This window comes from Opisthocomus hoazin, unplaced genomic scaffold (genome assembly GCF_030867145.1).
Source record: "Opisthocomus hoazin isolate bOpiHoa1 unplaced genomic scaffold, bOpiHoa1.hap1 HAP1_SCAFFOLD_186, whole genome shotgun sequence".
Classification (NCBI taxonomy): Eukaryota; Metazoa; Chordata; class Aves; order Opisthocomiformes; family Opisthocomidae; genus Opisthocomus; species Opisthocomus hoazin.
Genome location: NW_027448865.1, coordinates 45,446 through 63,156, shown reverse-complemented (window position 1 = coordinate 63,156; position 17,711 = coordinate 45,446). Strand labels below are relative to the sequence as shown.

The 17,711-nt window shown below is 46.9% G+C and overlaps 1 protein-coding gene and 1 long non-coding RNA gene across 2 annotated transcripts; both read left to right on the top strand.

Annotated features, from left to right (window-relative positions):
- The first annotated feature begins 2,209 nt into the window (after window positions 1–2,209).
- Window positions 2,210–2,843, top strand: LOC142359528 (uncharacterized). The gene is made up of 4 exons (XR_012762423.1): window positions 2,210–2,256; window positions 2,492–2,547; window positions 2,636–2,676; window positions 2,756–2,843. It is a non-coding gene; the product is annotated as an uncharacterized LOC142359528 (long non-coding RNA).
- Window positions 2,844–3,883: 1,040 nt separating this feature from the next.
- Window positions 3,884–9,122, top strand: LOC142359527 (uncharacterized). The gene is made up of 5 exons (XM_075412069.1): window positions 3,884–3,908; window positions 4,183–5,388; window positions 6,295–6,469; window positions 8,144–8,253; window positions 8,915–9,122. The coding sequence occupies exons 1-2, from the start codon at window positions 3,884–3,886 to the stop codon at window positions 4,926–4,928; spliced, it is 771 nt and encodes a 256-aa protein (XP_075268184.1). The 3' UTR covers window positions 4,929–5,388; window positions 6,295–6,469; window positions 8,144–8,253; window positions 8,915–9,122.
- The last annotated feature ends 8,589 nt before the right edge of the window (window positions 9,123–17,711 follow it).

The following is a 17,711-nucleotide window of genomic DNA, read 5'->3' as shown; positions in this document are numbered from 1 at the left end:
AAACAAGACTTCTGGGACTGGTCAACTATTGCTCTGAATCTGGGTGACTCGTTTAATGTTGCTTTCACAGATGCAGAGGGATGAGCGGTGTGCCAAAGGGCGACAGAGGACACGCAAGTAGAGTGCCATAAGAAGGTCAGTGTGTGGTGTTGGAGGGAAGATATGACTGGTGGCTGTATGACTAGCTTATAAGTTTTGGGTTCTCCGTTTTGAAGATGCAAAGCAGGGTCTTGGTAACAGAGGTGACTCAGGCAAGGTGGGCCATGACTCGTGGGCTGAAGTAGCAGTTGTTATTGTAGTGTGCATTGTTGGTGAAGTTCTAAGCGTTGCTTGTTGTTTGTGTTTTGCAGGTGGGATGTGAGCTTCGAGGTGCCAACCTGCAAAATGGCAGGGGCAACACGGGTCAGCAGCCAAGGTAAAGGAGCAGAAAGTGGGAATCGGTGCGGACACACTATGGTGTTGGGCATGATCTCAGCATGTCCTCTTTGCTTTGATTTTATTGCAGGTGCCGCACATAGCCGCGGAGAGGTGGAGCAGCATGCTGACAAGAGGTCTGAGATGGTGAGGCTGCTGCTGACCAGGTCAGTGTGTAAGAGCAAAATATTGTAAGAGCAAAATCTTTTGATTTTGCAGGGACTGTGTGTGTGTGGGCGGCATTAGGCATTGGACCACTGTTTGAGGTGACCTGGGGTGGCAGCGAGGAGGAGCGTGGGGTGGGTGACTTGTCACGGGCGCAAGCGGTAATTTTGTGTCTCTTGGTATCTTAGGTAGCAGAAGCAACGCTGGCCGCAGCGTCTGCCTCTGGAACGAGCAGGTGAGTGGAGCAGCCCGGTGCTTCTGAGGAGGATGTGGTTGCGGAAGGGGTTGGTGTTGGCCAGTGTGATACTTACTGTCAGCCCTGTGTGTTGTCTGTGTTGTCGTCTTCTCGTTTTGCTTTTCAGATGGCAAAACGGAAGCAGGCGACTGCAGGCGCATCCCAGTTAGCCAAGGTGCTTTTTGTCGAGGATGGAGTCAGACCCCTGGCCCCCTGAAAGCTAAGTTGAGGGACTGGGGGGAGGGGACCACGGTTGTGAATTGCAGGGAGTGCTTGTAAAATTAGCGTAGGGGAGAGGGCTGTGCAGGAGCGGGCCCCTTTGGGCATGTAAAGGGAAGGAAGGGGTTTCTCTTCAGCCCAATTGGGCAGGAGCGTTCCAGGCTGCGTCTGTGGTGCTGTGTCGTTTTTGTCGTCTGTCTTCTGTGTCTTAGACCTTACCTGTATCTCAGCATCCTCATTGCTATTTGTGCACATCAGGCACCACCCCTGGGGTCTCGAATGCCCCTACTCATCGGCGTGGTGCCAAGCGGGGGCTTCTCTTCTTGCCTTACAAGCGTAAAGCGTGGATCGGTCTCGTGGCGTGGAAGTTTCCGGTCGGTTCTCTTCTGCGGCGTCGTTCCAGGCTGTGTCAGCAGCTCTTCTCTCTGGCGGTCCATTTTCGTGGAGTGTGGGAGCTCTTCCCTGCATCCTTATGTTCTTAGGTCTTGAAGCCGGGCTTCTTGCACATGCGCCGTCTCTTTTGACTGTATCTTCATGCCAGGGACCGTGCTGTCTGACTCTGTTTTTCTGGGGCTGCCATGGAGGCGCCATGCTTTGGGCCGTCGCGGCCCTGTAGGTCTTCTTGTCCGACGGTATCACCCGTCAGGGAGTCCTCCTTCTTGTGAAGGAGAGTTTTCTCTCTTCTTTGAAGCCCATTGTTTGTGGTCTTGTGTGTAGTGTCTGTCTGTGCCTGTGTGTGTTTTGGCTTGGAGCTGCTCTGCCCAGGGCAACCAGGGAACCTGTAAATGGCAGGGCCAGGGTGGGTGAGCAGCCAAGGTAAAGGAGCAGGAGATTGGAACTGATGCAGGCAGGCTTTGGTTTTGGGCAGTATCTCAGCATGTGCTGTTTGCTTTGATTTTATTGCAGGTGCCGCACGTAGCCTCAGCGGGGCGAAGCGGCATGCTGACAAGAGGTCTGAGAAGGTGAGGCGGTTGTGTGCCGGGTCAGTGTGTAAGAGCAAATTATAGTGCAGCAACTCAGTGAGGGGTGTCTCTCTTGGTTTTGCAGGGGCTGTGCGGGCCACCTGTGGCATCGGACAACTGTTTTGGGGTGAGCTGGGGTGGCAGCGAGGAGGAGCGTGGGGTGGGTGACTTGTCACGGGCGCAAGCGGTAATTTTGAGTCTCTTGGTATCTTAGGTAGCAGAAGCAATGCTGGCCGCAGCGTCTGCCTCTGGAATGAGCAGGTGAGCGGAGCACCCCGGTGCATTGTTTGTGGTCTTGTGTGTACTGTTGTTCTGTGCCTATGTGTGTGTTTATCTTGGAGCTGCTCTGCCCAGGGCAGCCAGGGAACCTGTAAATGGCATGGGCAGGGTGGGCACGCATCCCACATACAGGAGCAGGAGACAGAAATCGGCAAGGGCAGTCTGTGGTTTTGGGCAGTATCTCAGCATGTGCTGTTTTGTTGGAATTTTTTTGCAGGTGCTGCACACAGCCTCGGAACACTGAAGCAGCATGGTAACTAGAGTTCCGAGAAGGTGAGGCTGTTGTGATCTGGTTCTAAGAGCAAAATATTGTGCGGCAACTCAATGAGGTGTATCTCTTTTTTGTGTTTTTTTTTTCCAGGGAATGTGGGTGTTGCCTGTGGCATTGGATGAGCGTTTGAGGTCAGCTGGGGTGGTAGCAAGGTGGGGCGGGTGACTTCTCGCGACTGCAGTGGTAACTTTGTGTCTCTTGGTATGTTAGGTACCAGAAGTGATGATGGCCACAGTGTCTGACTCTGGAATGAGCAGTTGAGTAGAGCGCCCTGGTGCTTCTGAAAATAGGGTTGTTGTGGAAGATGCTGGCCTTGGCCAGTGGGATGCTTACTGTCAGAACTGTTTCTGGGTTTTGTGGTGGTGTGTTTTTTGTTGGGTTTTTTTTTTTCAGATGACAAAGCAGAACCTGGTGGCTGCAGGAGCACTGATTTGTTTTCTTGTCGAGGATGGATTCAGACCCTTGGCCCTCTGAAAGCTAAGTTGAGTTGCAGGAGCTGGAAAGGGTCTGGAGGGAGGGGACCATGGTTGGGCATTGCAGGAAGGTGGTGTGAAGTTGGTGTAGGGGAGAGGGCTGTCCCGGATCAGGTCCCTTTGGGAGGGTAAATGGAAAGGGGTTTGTCTTCAGCCCAAGTGGGCAGGGCAGTTCCAGCCTGTGTCTGTGGTGGTGTGTCATTTGTGTGGTCTGTGTTGTGTGCCGTAGACCTTCTTGGCATCTCGATGTCTGTGTTACTCTTTGCATACAAGCAGTTCATCATGTGACTTGGATGCTATTTTCTCTCTGCTCTTCAGTCCTTCTCCCTCATCTTGTTTTTCTTTCTGCCATCCCTCTCTTTTTCTCTGTGACCCTCTGTGCTCTTCTACCTCTCAATTTGCAGTTGTCTTATGTGTCCCCCTTCTCTGTGTCTCTCTTCTGCTGTCCTGCTCCCCAGCCCTATTATTTATTGCTTCACCCCTTGGTCTTGCTCTCAGTCCCTGTTTTCTCTATTGCTCTCGTTTGCTGTCTGTCCCAGTATTCTGCTCCCTATCATTCTCTATTTCAAAGTATCTTTCTTCCTGGTGTCATGTCCCTCATCTGTTTTCTCAATCACTCTGTCCTTCCTCCTGTCTTTTCCTTGTCTCTCTGACCTTCTACTCGTCGCTATTTTTTTCTTGCTTTCTCCCTCTCTCTGCCTCCGTCCAGTTGCTCTCCTCCTCATCTCTCTGTTGCCAGCATTTCTTTCTCCATCTCTGCCCCGCTCGCTGTCCCTTTTCTCTTATTCTCTCTGTCCTCCATGCTCCCTGTAACTCTTTGTCTGTACATGTCCACACTGCTGCCTGTCCCTTTGTTTCTCGCTATATGCCCCTGTCCGGCTCGCTGTGCCGTTACTCCCCTCTGTCCTGTTCCTTGGCCTTTTTTCTCATCTCGCAGCCCATCACTTTTTTTGTCTTTCTCCACCTCTTTGTCCTGATCTGTGTGTGTCCCCTTCCCACCCCTTTCCCTCTGGCTTGTTCCCTGTGTTTTTGTCTCCCTTCTGCCGCCTTTATTCCTCTGATTAAATTTGTCAGGCCGAGCACAGAGAGTGGTGGTGAATGGAGTTAAACCCAGCTGGTGGCCGGTCACGCGTGGAGTTTTCCAGGGCTCCATTTTGGGGCCAGTTTTGTTTAATACCTTTATCAATTATCTGGCTGGGGGGATTGAGTGCTCCCTCAGTAAGTTTGCAGATGACACCAAGTTGGGCGGGAGTGTCAGTGTGCTTGCGGGTAGGAAGGCTCTGCAGAGGGTTCTGGACAGACTGGATCAATGGGACGAGGCGAATTGTGTGAGGTTCAACAACAGGGCCAAGTGCTGGGTCCTGTCCTTGGGTCACAACAACCCCGTGCAACGCTACAGGGTTGGGGAAGAGTGGCTGGAGAGCTGCCGGGCGGAAAAGGACCTGGGGCTGTTGGTTGACAGCCAGCTGAACATGATCCAGCAGTGTGCCCAGGTGGCCAAGAAGGCCAATGGCATCCTGGCTTGTATCGGGGATAGTGTGGCCAGCTGGATTAGGGCCGTGATCGTGCCCCTGTACTTGGCACTGGTGAGGCGGCACCTCGAGTACTGTGTTTGCTTTTGGGCCCCTCAGTACAAGAAGAACACTGAGTTGCTGGATCGCGTCCAGGGAAGAGCAATGAGGCTGGTGAGGGCTCTAAAGAACAAGTCTTACGAGGAGTGGTTGAGGGAACTGGGGTTGTTTAGTCTGGAGAAGAGGAGGCTGAGGGGAGACCTTACTGCTCTCTACAGCTACCTGAAAGGAAGTTGTAGTGAAGTGGGTGTTGGTCTCTTCTCCCAAGTAACTAGCAATAGGACGAGAGGAAATGACCTCAAGTTGCACCAGAGGAAGTTTAGATTGGAGATTAGGTAAAATTTCTTGACTGAAAGTTGTGAAGCATTGGAGCAGGCTGCCCAGGGAAGTGGTGGAGTCACTATTCCTGAAGGTGTTCAAAAAATATGTAGATATGGCACTTCAGGGCGTGGTTTAGCAGGCATGATGTTGATGCGTTGACAGTTGGACTTGATGATCTCAGAGGTCTTTTCCAACCTTGACGATTCTGTGATTCCCTCTTGATCTATCTGTTCTGCTGCCCGCTCATCATACCCTCTCTCTCTCTTTCCCTCTGTCCTGTTCCTGTGAATAGTACGTTGGAGAGTGAGGCTGTATGTCTAGGGAGCCTCGTCTCGTTAGAGCTGCAAGACATGCATGTTTTCTCTTGGGTGGAGGACAGACAAGTCACCGGACTTACGGAAGAGGAAGGAAGGAGAGAAGGAGAGAGAAGCATCTGAAGCAGCAGTGTCTCCTGGCAGCGCCGAGAGTGAGAGCTGGAGTGAGTCCCAGGCCCTTGGGGCCCTGTCGCCCCTCTTCTGCATCCCAAGTCCCCCCATGGCCCCCTCTCTTTCCTACAGTGCTGTGATGCTGTGACTTTTTTTTTTTTTTTTTTACTTCCCCGTACGTCCCCTCTTCTGTTTATGTTTGCGTCCTGCTCCCTCCCCCTCTTTTTCTCCCCCCACAATTTCTCTGCCCTGTTCCCTGTTGGTGTTCTCCTTTGCGCCTGTACATGCTACTCCATGTTCCTGCCTTTTTATTCCTCTTCCTCCTCCTTCCTTCTCTTTCTATCTGTATCCTTTTGTCTAGCTCACTGTCGCTGGTTTTTTTCATCATGTATCTCACTGTCCCCGTCCTCCTTCCTGTTCATGTCTTACTGTCTCTGACCCTTTGCGCTGCTCCCTGGTCCCCTTTGTTTTTTTCTCCATACTCCGTCTCTTTGTAGGGCTCCTAATATATTTCTCTTTTTTTCTGACACACTACGTGCTTCTCACAGTCTATGTCTTTCTCTCTCTCATTCTTGTTATTCTGGTCTGTTGCTCTGTCTTGCATCCTGCCCTGTTGTTTCTCAGTCTATCCATTTGTCCCACTGCTTGCCCATATGCCTATTCCTTTCTGTCCTGTTGACCATCCCGGGTGTGTGTTCTCCATCTCCATCCTGCCGCTGTCCTGATCTATCTTTCTGTGCCCTGCTCTTTCTGTGTCTTTTCCTGTGTCCCTGCTGCTTTTTTTCTCCGTCTCTGTTCAGATTCCTGTCCCTTTCCTTTTTCCTCTTGCTGTCCTTGTGCCCTGCTTCCTCTTGTGGCTTTTTCTGCCTTTCTCTCTCTGCACCATTCGCTCTGCCATCCCTTCTTTCTCTATCCCCCTGTACAGCTAGCTGTCCCTTCTCTCCTTTCTCTCTTCACAGAATCACAGAATAGTAGGGGTTGGAAGGGACCTCTGTGGGTCATCTAGTCCAACCCCCCTGCCGAAGCAGGGTCACCTACAGCAGGCTCCACAGGACCTTGTCCAGGCGGGTCTTGAATATCTCCAGAGAAGGAGACTCCACAAGTCTCCAGAGAAGGAGACTCTACTCTTCCTCGGTATTTTTTTCTTTCTCTATACCTCTCTCCCACTGCCACCCCCCCCCCCCCCCGCCCCGTGCTGTCCTGCTCTCTGTCTCTTTTCTCTCTGTCATTCTGTCTTGCTCCCTGTGTCTGTGTTTTACTTTCTCCCTCTATCCTGCAGCCCAGTGCTTTTTTTCCCCTTCTTCCCTGCTGGCCAGCCGAGGCTTTTCCCCCCTCCATCTCTGTCCTGCTCCTATGTCTCTTATTTTTGCCTGTCTTTCACTTTATCCTGCCTCCCTGTCCCCCTTTTCTCTCTCAGTATTGCCTTGTCCCACTCCCTGTCTTTCTTTGACAATCTGTCCTGCTCCTTGTCCTTCTCTCCCTTCGCTATTATTCCCTGTCCTTCTTCTGGCCTTTCATTTCTTCCTTCTCTTTCTACCCTGCTGCTGCAGTGCCTCTTTCTCCACTGCTGTTCTGCTCCCTGGCCCTTGTTTCCTCTTGCTGTCCCTCTGTCCTGCTTCCTATCCCCAGTTTTTCTGTCTCTCTATCCTGCTGTCTGTCTGGTTGTTTCTTAGTTTACCTCCCTGTCCAGCTGGCTCTCCCTTTTTGCCTTTCTCTCCTTCTCTGTCCTGCTTCCTGGCCCTTTCTTCTCTTCCTCTCTTTCTGTCCTCTAGCCCCTTGCTGATTTGTGTTGGGGTTCTAACCCCAATCACCCCCTTCGCCTGATCCTTTTTTTGGTTCTTAGTACCTTTTTTCCTGTTCCCTGTTATTTTTCTCTCTCTGTCAGTGTGTCCTGCACCGTAAGGGATGGGAGTGGGAGGCTGAAAAAGGGTGGGAAGCTGGGAGGGGGGGCGAGTGGAGGCTGGAAAGTGGTAGGAGGTTGCAGAGGGCTGGGAAGCTGGGTTAAGTAGAGGACAGCAAAATGGGGGGTGGGAGGCCGACGAAGGGTGGGAGGCCAGAAAAACAGGAGTCTGGAAAGGGGTGGGAAGCTGCAGCGGGGTGGGAGGCCCGGGGGGTGAGTAGAGGCCAGAAAAATATGAGGCTGGGGATGAGAGTAGAGGCCAGAAAAAAAGGAGGCTGAAAAGAGGTGGGAGGATGGGTTAAGTAGAGCGAGAAAAATAGGAAGTGGGAGGCCGGGGGGGGTGAGTAGAGGCCAGAAAAACAGGAGGCTGGAAAGGGGTGGGAGGCCGGGAGCGAGAGTAGAGGGCAGAAAGAAAAGGAGGCCGGAAAGGGGTGGGAGGCTGCAGCGGGGTGGGAGGCCGGGGGCGAGAGTAGAGGCCAGAAAGAAAAGGAGGCCGGAAAGGGGTGGGAGGCCGCAGCGGGGTGGGAGGCCGGGGGCGAGAGTAGAGGCCAGAAAGAAAAGGAGGCCGGAAAGGGGTGGGAGGCCACAGTGGGGTGGGAGGCTGGGGGCGAGAGTAGAGGCCAGAAAGAAAAGGAGGCCGGAAAGGGGTGGGAGGCTGCAGAGGGGTGGGAGACCGGGGGAGCAAGTAGAGGCTAGAAAGGCTCTTTCCTCTGGCTTCTTTATCTCTCTTTCCTGCCTCATTTATTCCTCTGATTCAAGTTTTCTCTCGATCTGTGTGTTCTGCTTCCCACTTATCACATTCTCTTTTTCTCTGTCCTATTCCTGCATGTAGTGTGCGTGTGAGGCTTATTGTCTAGCAAGCTGCATGTTGTATGAGTTATAAGACACCCACATGCATTTACTCTCAGGTGGAGGAGAGCCAAACGATTTGAGTTACAGAAGAAGAAGGGAAGAGAGAAGGAGAGAGAAGCATCTGAAGTGTCAAAGTCTCCTGGCAGCACCGAGAGCGAGAGCTGCAGTGAGTCCTCCGCCCTCGGGGCCCTGTCACCCCTCTTCTGCATCCCAGTCCCTCCCCTGGCTTGCTCTCTTTCCCACACTGCTACGATTATTTTTTTTTCTGCTCTTGTGTACCTTCTTTCTCCATCTGTCTCTGACTTGTCCCCATCTTTTTAGATCCTCCCTCTTTCTGCCCTGCAGCCCGTGGCATTTTTTTCCTTCTTTTCCTCTTTCTGTTTACCTCCCGGTTAGAAGTATTGCTTTTCTCCTTCTCTGTCCCATAGCCTGTCAGTACTTTTGCTGTCTTTGGTGCTCTCTGTCTGGCTCCTTGTCCCTTGATTCGAGGCCTTCCTTATCAGCTCCGTAGCGCGTCACAGATCTACTGCTTTCTCCATGTCTATTCTATTCTATTTCCTCATCTCTCTTTGCCCAGGTCCCTGCCGCTATTCTTTTTTCCTCTGTCATGCTGCAGGGTTGTTTTTTTTTGGCATCTCCTTCCTGCTCCCTGTTCTTCATTTTTGGTCTATGTTCTGCTCCCTCTTCTTTCTGCTGCTGCTCTTTGTTTCTCCATCTCTGTGGGACTGCCTGTCCCCATCCTTCTCTCGCTGTCCCTTTCCCTGCTTCGTGCTTTCTTGTTACACTGCCGCTGTCCAGCCATCTGTCATTTTTCTCCTCTTTTGTAGTGGCCTGCACCTTGCTCCTCATTTTTGGCAGCTACTGTCCAGCAGCGCATCATTCCAGGAGCCGACTGACCAACTGTTCCCCACTGGACTGATGGGTGCAGCTCTGGGACGGACTGCCGAGGTGTCGGAGGGGCAGGGGGAGCGTAGGGGGCACCGAGGCTCAGAGCAGACCCGTTCCCCAGATTGATTCGGTGTGTGACTGAATAAATACCCATCGTCTCTTTTGCCTTCCCACCTGTGTCTGTGCTTCCTTTACATGGGACAAGGGGCTGTGATGGACCCCAGGGGAGGAAGAGACTGACTTCATGGCTCAGGAGATGGCCCCCTGTTCCTGCTGGGCTCCAGCTGTGGGCCGGGGCTGGAGAAGCCGCAGGTGCGGGTAGTGGGGCTGATGGTGACGGCCCCTCCCTTTAATGCGGTGGCTGCCGGTGAGTGTGCTGGTGCTGCCATGCCCCAGGTGGCTGTGGAGGGGCCAGTGCGAGCTGAGGGAGGAGCGGAGCTGTTGCCGAGCTCCGGCTGCAGCAAAGGAGAAAGTGACCGGGGGAGGGGGGGTAGGGGGGTGACCGACCAGGGGGTCCTGGGGAAAGCCCCCAGGAGAGCAGCAGTGCCTGCCGGGCCGCCGGGCACCGTGTCGGAGCCGGGCGGCAGGAGCTGCTGGGGGGCAGCCTGGCCAGCCGGGTCCGTGTCGGAGGCGAGGAGCGGTGGGGGTGCGGCGCCGCGTCGGAGCCGCCGGCGGGGGCTACCCGGAGCCTCGCGGCTGCGCTGGGTGCTCGAGGGGCTACTGGGTGCACCGGTGGGCGGGGTGCGGTGTCCCCGCCAGCTCCGGCAGATGGGAAGGTGCCTTTCGCGGCGTGCTGGGAGCTGTAGTCTTGCGGCGCTTTAGTTCCCTATTGCGTATTGCTTTAAAAATATTCTTTCTACGCCTACCTTTTCCATTTGCTGTCTTTTGAAAATTATTTCTCGCATTTCAGTAGCACCCTCGCTGTTTAAATTTTCTGTCCGTGTCTTCATTTATTTAGTTTGCTCTCCCTATTTTTTAATTCTTACACCCCTTAATCCCTTGGGTTTTCAAATTCCGTTTCTATGTCTGCTTTTATCAAGCTCCCTATCCCTATATTTTCTTTTCTGTGGGACGTGCACCCTGTTGCTTTTATAATATACTTGCTATGTCTCTATTTAGTTTGCCATCCTTATTTTGTACTTTTTCCTCTCTTAATCACACGGATTTTAAATTTTTTTTACATCTGCTTTTATTTAGTTTTCTGTTTCTTAATCCCCATCGCTTTTAAAATTTACTCTCTATGTTTCTGTTTATTTTGTTTACCGCCCTTATTTTAAAACTTTTTTCCTTTATTTTCCTAATTCCTGTCACTTTTAATATTTTCTATGTTGAAGGAAGGGGTTAAAGGGATTTTAGTAGAAGCAGTCTTGCCTAATAGTTAAGGAATTTAGTAGAAGCAGCACTGCCTGATAGTTGCTGTGCAGAGAACTGACAGTGCTTATCTGTTGTGTAAATTAACTGAGGCAGAGTCTGGCATTTCCTTACAAAGGGGATAATTCCTGATAAGGACTGGGGAGTCGCCTAGAACCAGCTAAGACTGACCTTGCAGTTTGGATGGAAGCCAGAAGAGAACTGAGTTTGCCCAGAAACAAAAGTCAATCAGCGAACACCGGGATGAAGAGGATGAGCCTTCATCTTGGGACTCCCGACGACCACCACCAGGAGGCACTGCGCAAGCACGGCTGGGAGGAGTCTATGGAAACTGCTCTTCTGGAACTGATTTTAATATGAAGCGGGGATAGGTCATGTATATGTATAGGAGGATTGGGTATTTGATGAATATATAATATTTGACCGTACACATTGAAGAAGCAAGTTACTGTCTGGCATGCATGACTTTGGTGGGGCTACCCGCCGTGCTACCCAACGCCGAATAAACATACCTACTTTACGATCTTACAGATGGTGGAGTCTGTTTTCCGCACGTCAATGTCATGTTTTTTCCAGTTCACTGTCTGTATTTTTTTCTTCTCTGTCCTTTACGCATTTGCTTTTGAAATGTTATTTCTCTGTCTGCGTTTTTGTTATAGTTTGGCTGTGGCTGGCAACAATAGGGCCACGCGGCTGCTCTGCTGCCCCTCCCCCCATTGGAGTGGGGAGGAGAATAGAAAGAAAAAGGCAAAAACGCATGTGTCGGGATAAGGGCAGTTCTAACAGAACAGCAAACAAAAGGAACAGTAACAACAACAATACTGATAAGGAGAATACGCAAAACAAATAGGAGAATGCACAGAGCGACTCTCACCACCCTCTGCCGCATGCTCCGGAGCCTTGACTGACTTCCCGCCACCCAGCTCCCCCAACCAGAACCCAGCATGACAGCACGTGGTATGGAATACCCTGTTCTGTTTGGCCAGGTCAGCCTGCCTGGCTGTGTCCCCTCCTGGCTCCTAGTGAAAATTAACCCTGTCCTGGCTGAACCCAGGATAGTTTTACTTCTCCGTCTGTATTTTTCACTTTTTTTCCTTTATTGTCTCAATCCTTTTTTAAAAATACCCTTTCTGTATTTACTTTTATCCCATTTGCTGTCTTTATTTTTCAGTTTTCTTGTCTTTCCTTAGCACCATCACCTTTAAAATTTTCTTTCTATGTCTACTTTTATCAGGCTCCCATCCCTAGTTTTAATTCTTGTCTGTCATGTACCCTGTTGGTCTTAATTTTTTTTTTATGTCTCCATCCAGTTGCTTTTAAACTATTCTTTCTGTGTCTACTTTTATCTACCTCACCGTCCCTATTTTTCAATTTTTCACTCTCTCATTCCTATTAGTTTTGAAGTGTTGTTTCTAGATGTACTTTATGTCATTGTCTCTCCCTCTTTGTTAATTTTTTCCTGTTTCCCGTAACCCCTCTCTTGTAAAATTTTTGTCCTAGGTCTGCTTTTATCGAGATGTCTCTCCCTGTTTTTTAATTGTTTCCTGTCTGCCTGGTACCCTGTTGCTTTTAAATTTTCTTTCCTAGTCTATTATTACCCAGTTTGCCACCTTTATTTTTCAGTTTGTTCTTGTCTGTTGTGTACATGGTCACTTTTGTAATTTTCTTTCTATTTCTCTTGGCTATTTAGATTTTTTTTGTATTTTAAAATTTTTTCCTCTTTCTGTGTCTTCACTTTTGAATTTTTCTGTGTTCACTTTCATGTATTTTTCTGTCTCTATTGTCTGTTTTTTTCTTATCTGTCCTCTACACTGTCAATTTTAAAATTTGTTTTTTAAGTCTACATCCTGGGTTCAGCTGGGCTAGCATGAATTTTCATGAGAAGCGGGTCGGGCAAACCCAAACCAGCTGATTGAATGGGACATTCTGTACCGTGTGATGTCACGCTCGGTATTTAAGGGGGTGAGCTGGCTGAAGGAGGGGGATTTGCTAGTCGAGAGGAAGCTGAGCATTGGGCGGCAAGAACATAGCATGCTGTATATTCTTTTTATCAGTATTATTGTTGTTATTTTTCTTCTCTCTTTGCCATTCTGTTGAACTGTTTTTATCGCAACTCACGAGTTTTGCCTTTTCCTTCTGACTCTTCTCCCCGTGCCACCGGGGGTGGGAGAGGAGGGAGAGCGCAACTGCGTGGTTGTTTGTCACTGGTAGGGACCTAACCACAATGCTGCCTTTCAGTTTGGTCTTGCTTTTATAAGTTCTTTCCTCTCTTAATCCCAGGGCTTTTAAATTATTTAATTTTTATCTCATTTGCTGTATTGTTTTTAAATTATTTTGTCTCGTTATCCCTTGGCACCATCGCTTTTTAAATTTTCTTTCTGCATCTCCGTTTTAGTTTGCCAATGTTTCTTTTCATTTTTTTCTATTTATTTCCCTAACCGCCCCGCTTTTAAAATTTCATACATTTATCCCAGTTTATTGTCTTTATTTTGCTGTTATTTCTTTTAAATATTTGTTGTGTTTCCTTAGCGCCGTCGCTTTTTCAGTATTCTTTCTCAGGCTTTTTCAGTTTGCTGTCTCTATTTTTTAGTTTTTCCCTTTACATTTTTAATGCCTCTCCTATCTGAGTGTTTTATGTCTGTTTTTTTCCCTTCGATGTCTTTATTATTAATTATTCATTCTCTTTCCTTAGCACCCTTTCCTTTTAGATTTTCTACATCTCTGTTTTAGTTTGCTTTCTGTAATTTTTAATTTTTTCCCCTTTATTTACCTCATCTCCGTCACTTTTAAAATTTTGTACTTTTCTCTCATTGGCTGCCTTTACATTTTAATTACGTTTGCTCAGCTTTCCTTAGTGCCATTGCTTTTTAGATTTTCTTTCTTTTTACTTCTCGGTATAATTTCTCATCACTCTTATTTCCTTAATTTCTTTTATAATATTCTGTATAATTTTATCCCGGTTGCTGTATTTATCTCCCTGTCCTCGTATTTTAATTATTTCCTGTGTTTCCTTAGCACCGTCACTTTGCAAGTTTTCTTTCTCTGTTTATTTTAGTTTGCTGTTCTATTTGTTCATCTTTCCCTTTATTTGCCTAATCCTATCACTTTTTAAATTTTTTTTTTACACCTGCTTTTATTCCTTTTGCTGTTTTTAAAAATTATTTCTCATCCTTTTTTTGTGCTATTGGTTTTTGTAAATTTTCTGAGTCTCCTTTCTAGTCTGCTATCTCTATTTCATAATTATTTCCTTTACTTTCTTAATGCCTATAATTTTTAAAATGTTCTTCATACGCCTGCTTTTGTCACTTTGATGTCTTGAGTTTTAGCTATTTCTTCTCTTTCTTTAGTGCCCATGCTTTTTAGATTTTCTTTCTGCATCTGCATTTTAGTTCACTGTCCCAATTTTTCAGGGTTTTTTTTCCTCCTTTTTTTCCAGGGTGGCTGCAGAGGGGTTGGGGGAGGGAGTGATGTGCTGCAGGGCTGTTCTTTCAGGATGGGCTCCAGCTGTGGGCCAGGGCAGTCCAGGTGGGACCCGTGAGGTAAGAATGGGGTCGGGCCAAGGTGTTAAAAAGGATGTGGGCAGGGATGGGCCGGGGCAGCCCCTGGTGCGGCCGAGGATGGGGCCAATCCTGCTGTGCAAATGGCTCCTGCTGGGAAGGGGGCTGCCCAGGCATGCCTGTGCGCAGGAGCTGGCCAAGGAGCGAATCAAAGGGCGTTCCACAGGCAGCCGCCTCCAGCAAGAAACAGCCAGACCCGCGGCGCACTGCTGGCACATAGCTCCAGGAGCTCGCTGCTTCTGTTGGCTGCATATGTGAGCCGCCATGCGTCTGGGAAGCCTCGTGGGACAGAAGCATCGAGGCTAGGATTGGGCAGCCAGCACTGCGGAAGAGGAAGGTGGCAGAAACGGAGAGAGAAGCGTCAGGGTAGCGAAGGTCTCCTGCTGGGAGCTGCGGTGAGTCATGAGTCCGGGCCCATCCCCCACCGTGCTTCTCCAGATCTCTGCCTGCCTCCCTCTCCTTTTTGGGTTGTCTGGCTCCCTGAAGTGTTACGTTCTTCTGCCAACACCGCCCTGTATCTTGTCGCCTTCTATATTTCCTTTCTACGTCTCTCCTGTTCTGGCTGCCCAGCTGTTATTATTTCATTCTTCTCCCACTGCCGCCTGCCTTCTTTCTTGGGAAAATTGCAGTTCTAGGTCTCCCTCTACCCAGCGACCTACCTCTGTTTTCAGCGACCCCTTCTGCTCTGCTCCGCTCCCTGTCACTCTTCCAATGTCCTTTCCCTAGGACCATCTATCAGGTTCCCTCTCCCGATGTTTAACTTCTTGCCCGTATGGCCAGTACCCTGTTGCTTTCTAAATTTGCTCCTTGTGTCTATGTTTAACCGGTTCCCCCTCCGTGTGTCTCTGCCTGTCCTCTACTTTATAACATTTTGAATTTTGTTTGATTTATTTAGTTTGCTGACTCTATTTTTAGGTATTTTTCCTCTCTGTTCTTAATCCATTTGCTTTTTAAATTTTCTTAATATGTCAACTTTTATCCAGTTTGTTGTCCTTATTTTTCAATTTTTTTCCCCGTCTGTCTTTTACCTCATCATTTTCAAAATTCTCTTTCTGCATCTACTTTTATGAAGCTGCCCATCCCTGTTTTTAATTGTTCTTTGTCGGTCGTGTAGCCCCTCGCTTTTACTATCATGAAGTTCGTTATCCCTATATTTAATTTTTTTTCTTTAATTCTCTAATAGCTGTTGCTTTTTAAAAATTCTCCCTGTCTACTTTTATCCCGTGTGCTGTGTGCGTGTTAATTTTTTTCCTTCTCTCCCTAGCACTGTTGCTTTTTAAAGTATCTTTCAGTGTCTCTGTTTTACTTCACGATCTGTAATTTTGAATGTTTTTTCCTTCCTTTCCCTAGTCCCCATTGCTTCTGAAATCTTCTTTCCACATACCTTTTTCCCAATCGCCATCAAAGATACTTTCTTCTCTTAGCTCCGTCGCTTTTTCTGTCTATTTCTGCGTTTTAGTTTGCCGTTGCTATTTTTCAGTTCTTCCCCTTCCTCTTTTTCATTGTTTTGTCTTTTTTCCCCAGTGCCGTCGCTCCTTGCATTTTCCTTGTGCATCTCCGTTTTAGTTCGCTGCAGCTAATTCTTAATTATTTATTTGTTTCCATAATTGCTATTGGTTTTAAAATTGCCTGTCTGCTTTTATTTCATTTGCTGTCTTTTCATCTACATGTCGGTTTTTTTTCCTTAGCGCCCCCGTCTTTTACAATTTTTTTTCTACTTCTTTCAGTTCAATGTTGCTATGATTTAGTTTTTACATATTTCCTTGATCCTATTTGCTTCTAAAATTTTTTCTCCTTTTGTTCCGTTCCCTGTCTTTGTTGTTAATTATTTCTCGTCTTCTCTTAATGCCGACGCTCTTTAGATTTTCTTCCTATGTTTCTGTTTTATTTCACTGTCTCTATTTTTGATTTTTCCCTTGATTTCCTTAAAAAGGCTCACTTGCATAATTTTCTTTCTATGACTAATTTTATTCCCTTTCCCATTTTTCCAAGAATTATTGCTTTTCTTTCGTTAGTGCAGATGCTTTTTAAATTTGTTTCTATGTCTCTGATTTAGTTCTCGTTCTCTTTTAAAATTTGTTCCTTGTTTCGTTAGTCCCTGTGGCTTTTAAAATTTCTTGTCTTCTTTTAGCCCATCCGCTGTCTTTACTTTTATTTCTTCTCTTATCGCCCTCGCTTTTTAGATTTTCTTTCTACGTCTGTGTTGTAGTTCATAATTTTTCCATTTACTTGCCTAATCTCCTTTGCTTTTAGACTTTTCTACTTCTGTCCCATTTGCTGTCTTTATATCACTGGTTTTTTTAATTATTTGTTGCGTTTTCTTAGCGACGTCACTTTTTACATGTTCTTTCTACATCTGTTTTAGTTTGCTGTCCCTATTCTTTCATTTTTTCCTTCATTTCCCTAACGTCCGTTGCTTTTTCAATGTTCTTTCTGTGCCCAATTTTTCCGCTGCGTAGTCTTTATTTCTGGACTTTTAATAGCGCTCTTGCTTTTAAAATTGTCTTTCTATATCTCCTTATAGTTTGCCATGGCCATTGTAAAGTTTTTTCCTTCCTTCCTTAATCGCCGCTGGTTTTAAACTTTTGCGTCTGCTTTTGCGCCTTCTGCCATCTCTATTTTTTCTTTCTTGTCTTTCCTTACCGCTGTCGTGTTTTCAATTTTCTCTTTACGTCTCTGTTTTAGTACGCTGTCCGTATTGCATAATTTTCTCCTTCCCTGACAGCTATGGCTTTTAAAATGTTCTTTCTATGCCTACTTTCGTTGCTTTTGCTGCCTTTTTAAAATTGATTCTTGTCTTTCTTTAGCACCGTTGCTTTTTAAATCTTCTTTCTGTGCCTGTTTTTATCCCGTTCACTGTTTTTATTTCGCTATTTGTTAAATAATTTCTTAACTTTCCTTAGCACCCTTGCTTTTAAAATTTTCTTTCTGCATCTACATTTTTGTATGCCATCGCTTCTTTTTTTGCCATTTATTTCCTTAATCTCTATCGCTTTTTAGATTGTATATATTTATCCTGGTTCGTAGTCTTTATTTCATCGTTAGCGCTTTTGAATATTTCACGCGTTTCCTTAGCGCCGTTGCTTTTTAGGTTTTCTTTCTATACCCGTTTTAACTTCTTGTCCCTATTTTTCAGTTTTTCTCTTTATTTCCTTAACACCCGTCGCTTTTAAAATGTTTTTACTGTATACTTTTTCCCCTTAGGTGCCTTTCTTTTTTTGTTCTTTCTTCAGTTTCCATATTCCTCCGGCTTTTTAGCTTTTCTTTCTACGTATCTGTTTTAGTTGTCTGTCCTTCATTTTTGATTTTTCCCTTTATTTTTCTAACCTTTGTCGTTTTTTTAATTTTCTACTTCTATGTCATTCGCTACCTTTATTTAATTAACTTTTCTCATTTTTCCTTAGCGCTGTCGAGTTTTACATGTTATTTCTACATCTCTGTTTTAGTTTGCTTTTGCCACTTTGTAGTTTATTTCTGTAATTCTCGTTTCCTTTAATAAGTCTGTCTACTTTTATCCTATGTTCCGTCTTTATATTTAAATTATTTCTCGTCTTTCCTTAGAGCCCTCGCTTTTTATGTTTTCTTTCCAAACCTGTTTCTGTTTGCCATCACTATTTGTGATTTTTTCCGGTATTATTTCCTTAATCCCCGTCGGTTTTTTCAGTTTCATTCGTTTACCCTGTTCTCTGTTTTTCTGTTGCTGTTATTTCTTCTAAGTATTTATTGTCTTGCCTTAGTGCTCTCGCTTTTAAAATTTTCTTCCTACCTCTTAGTTTGCTGCTCTTATTTTTTTAGCTTTTACCTTCAT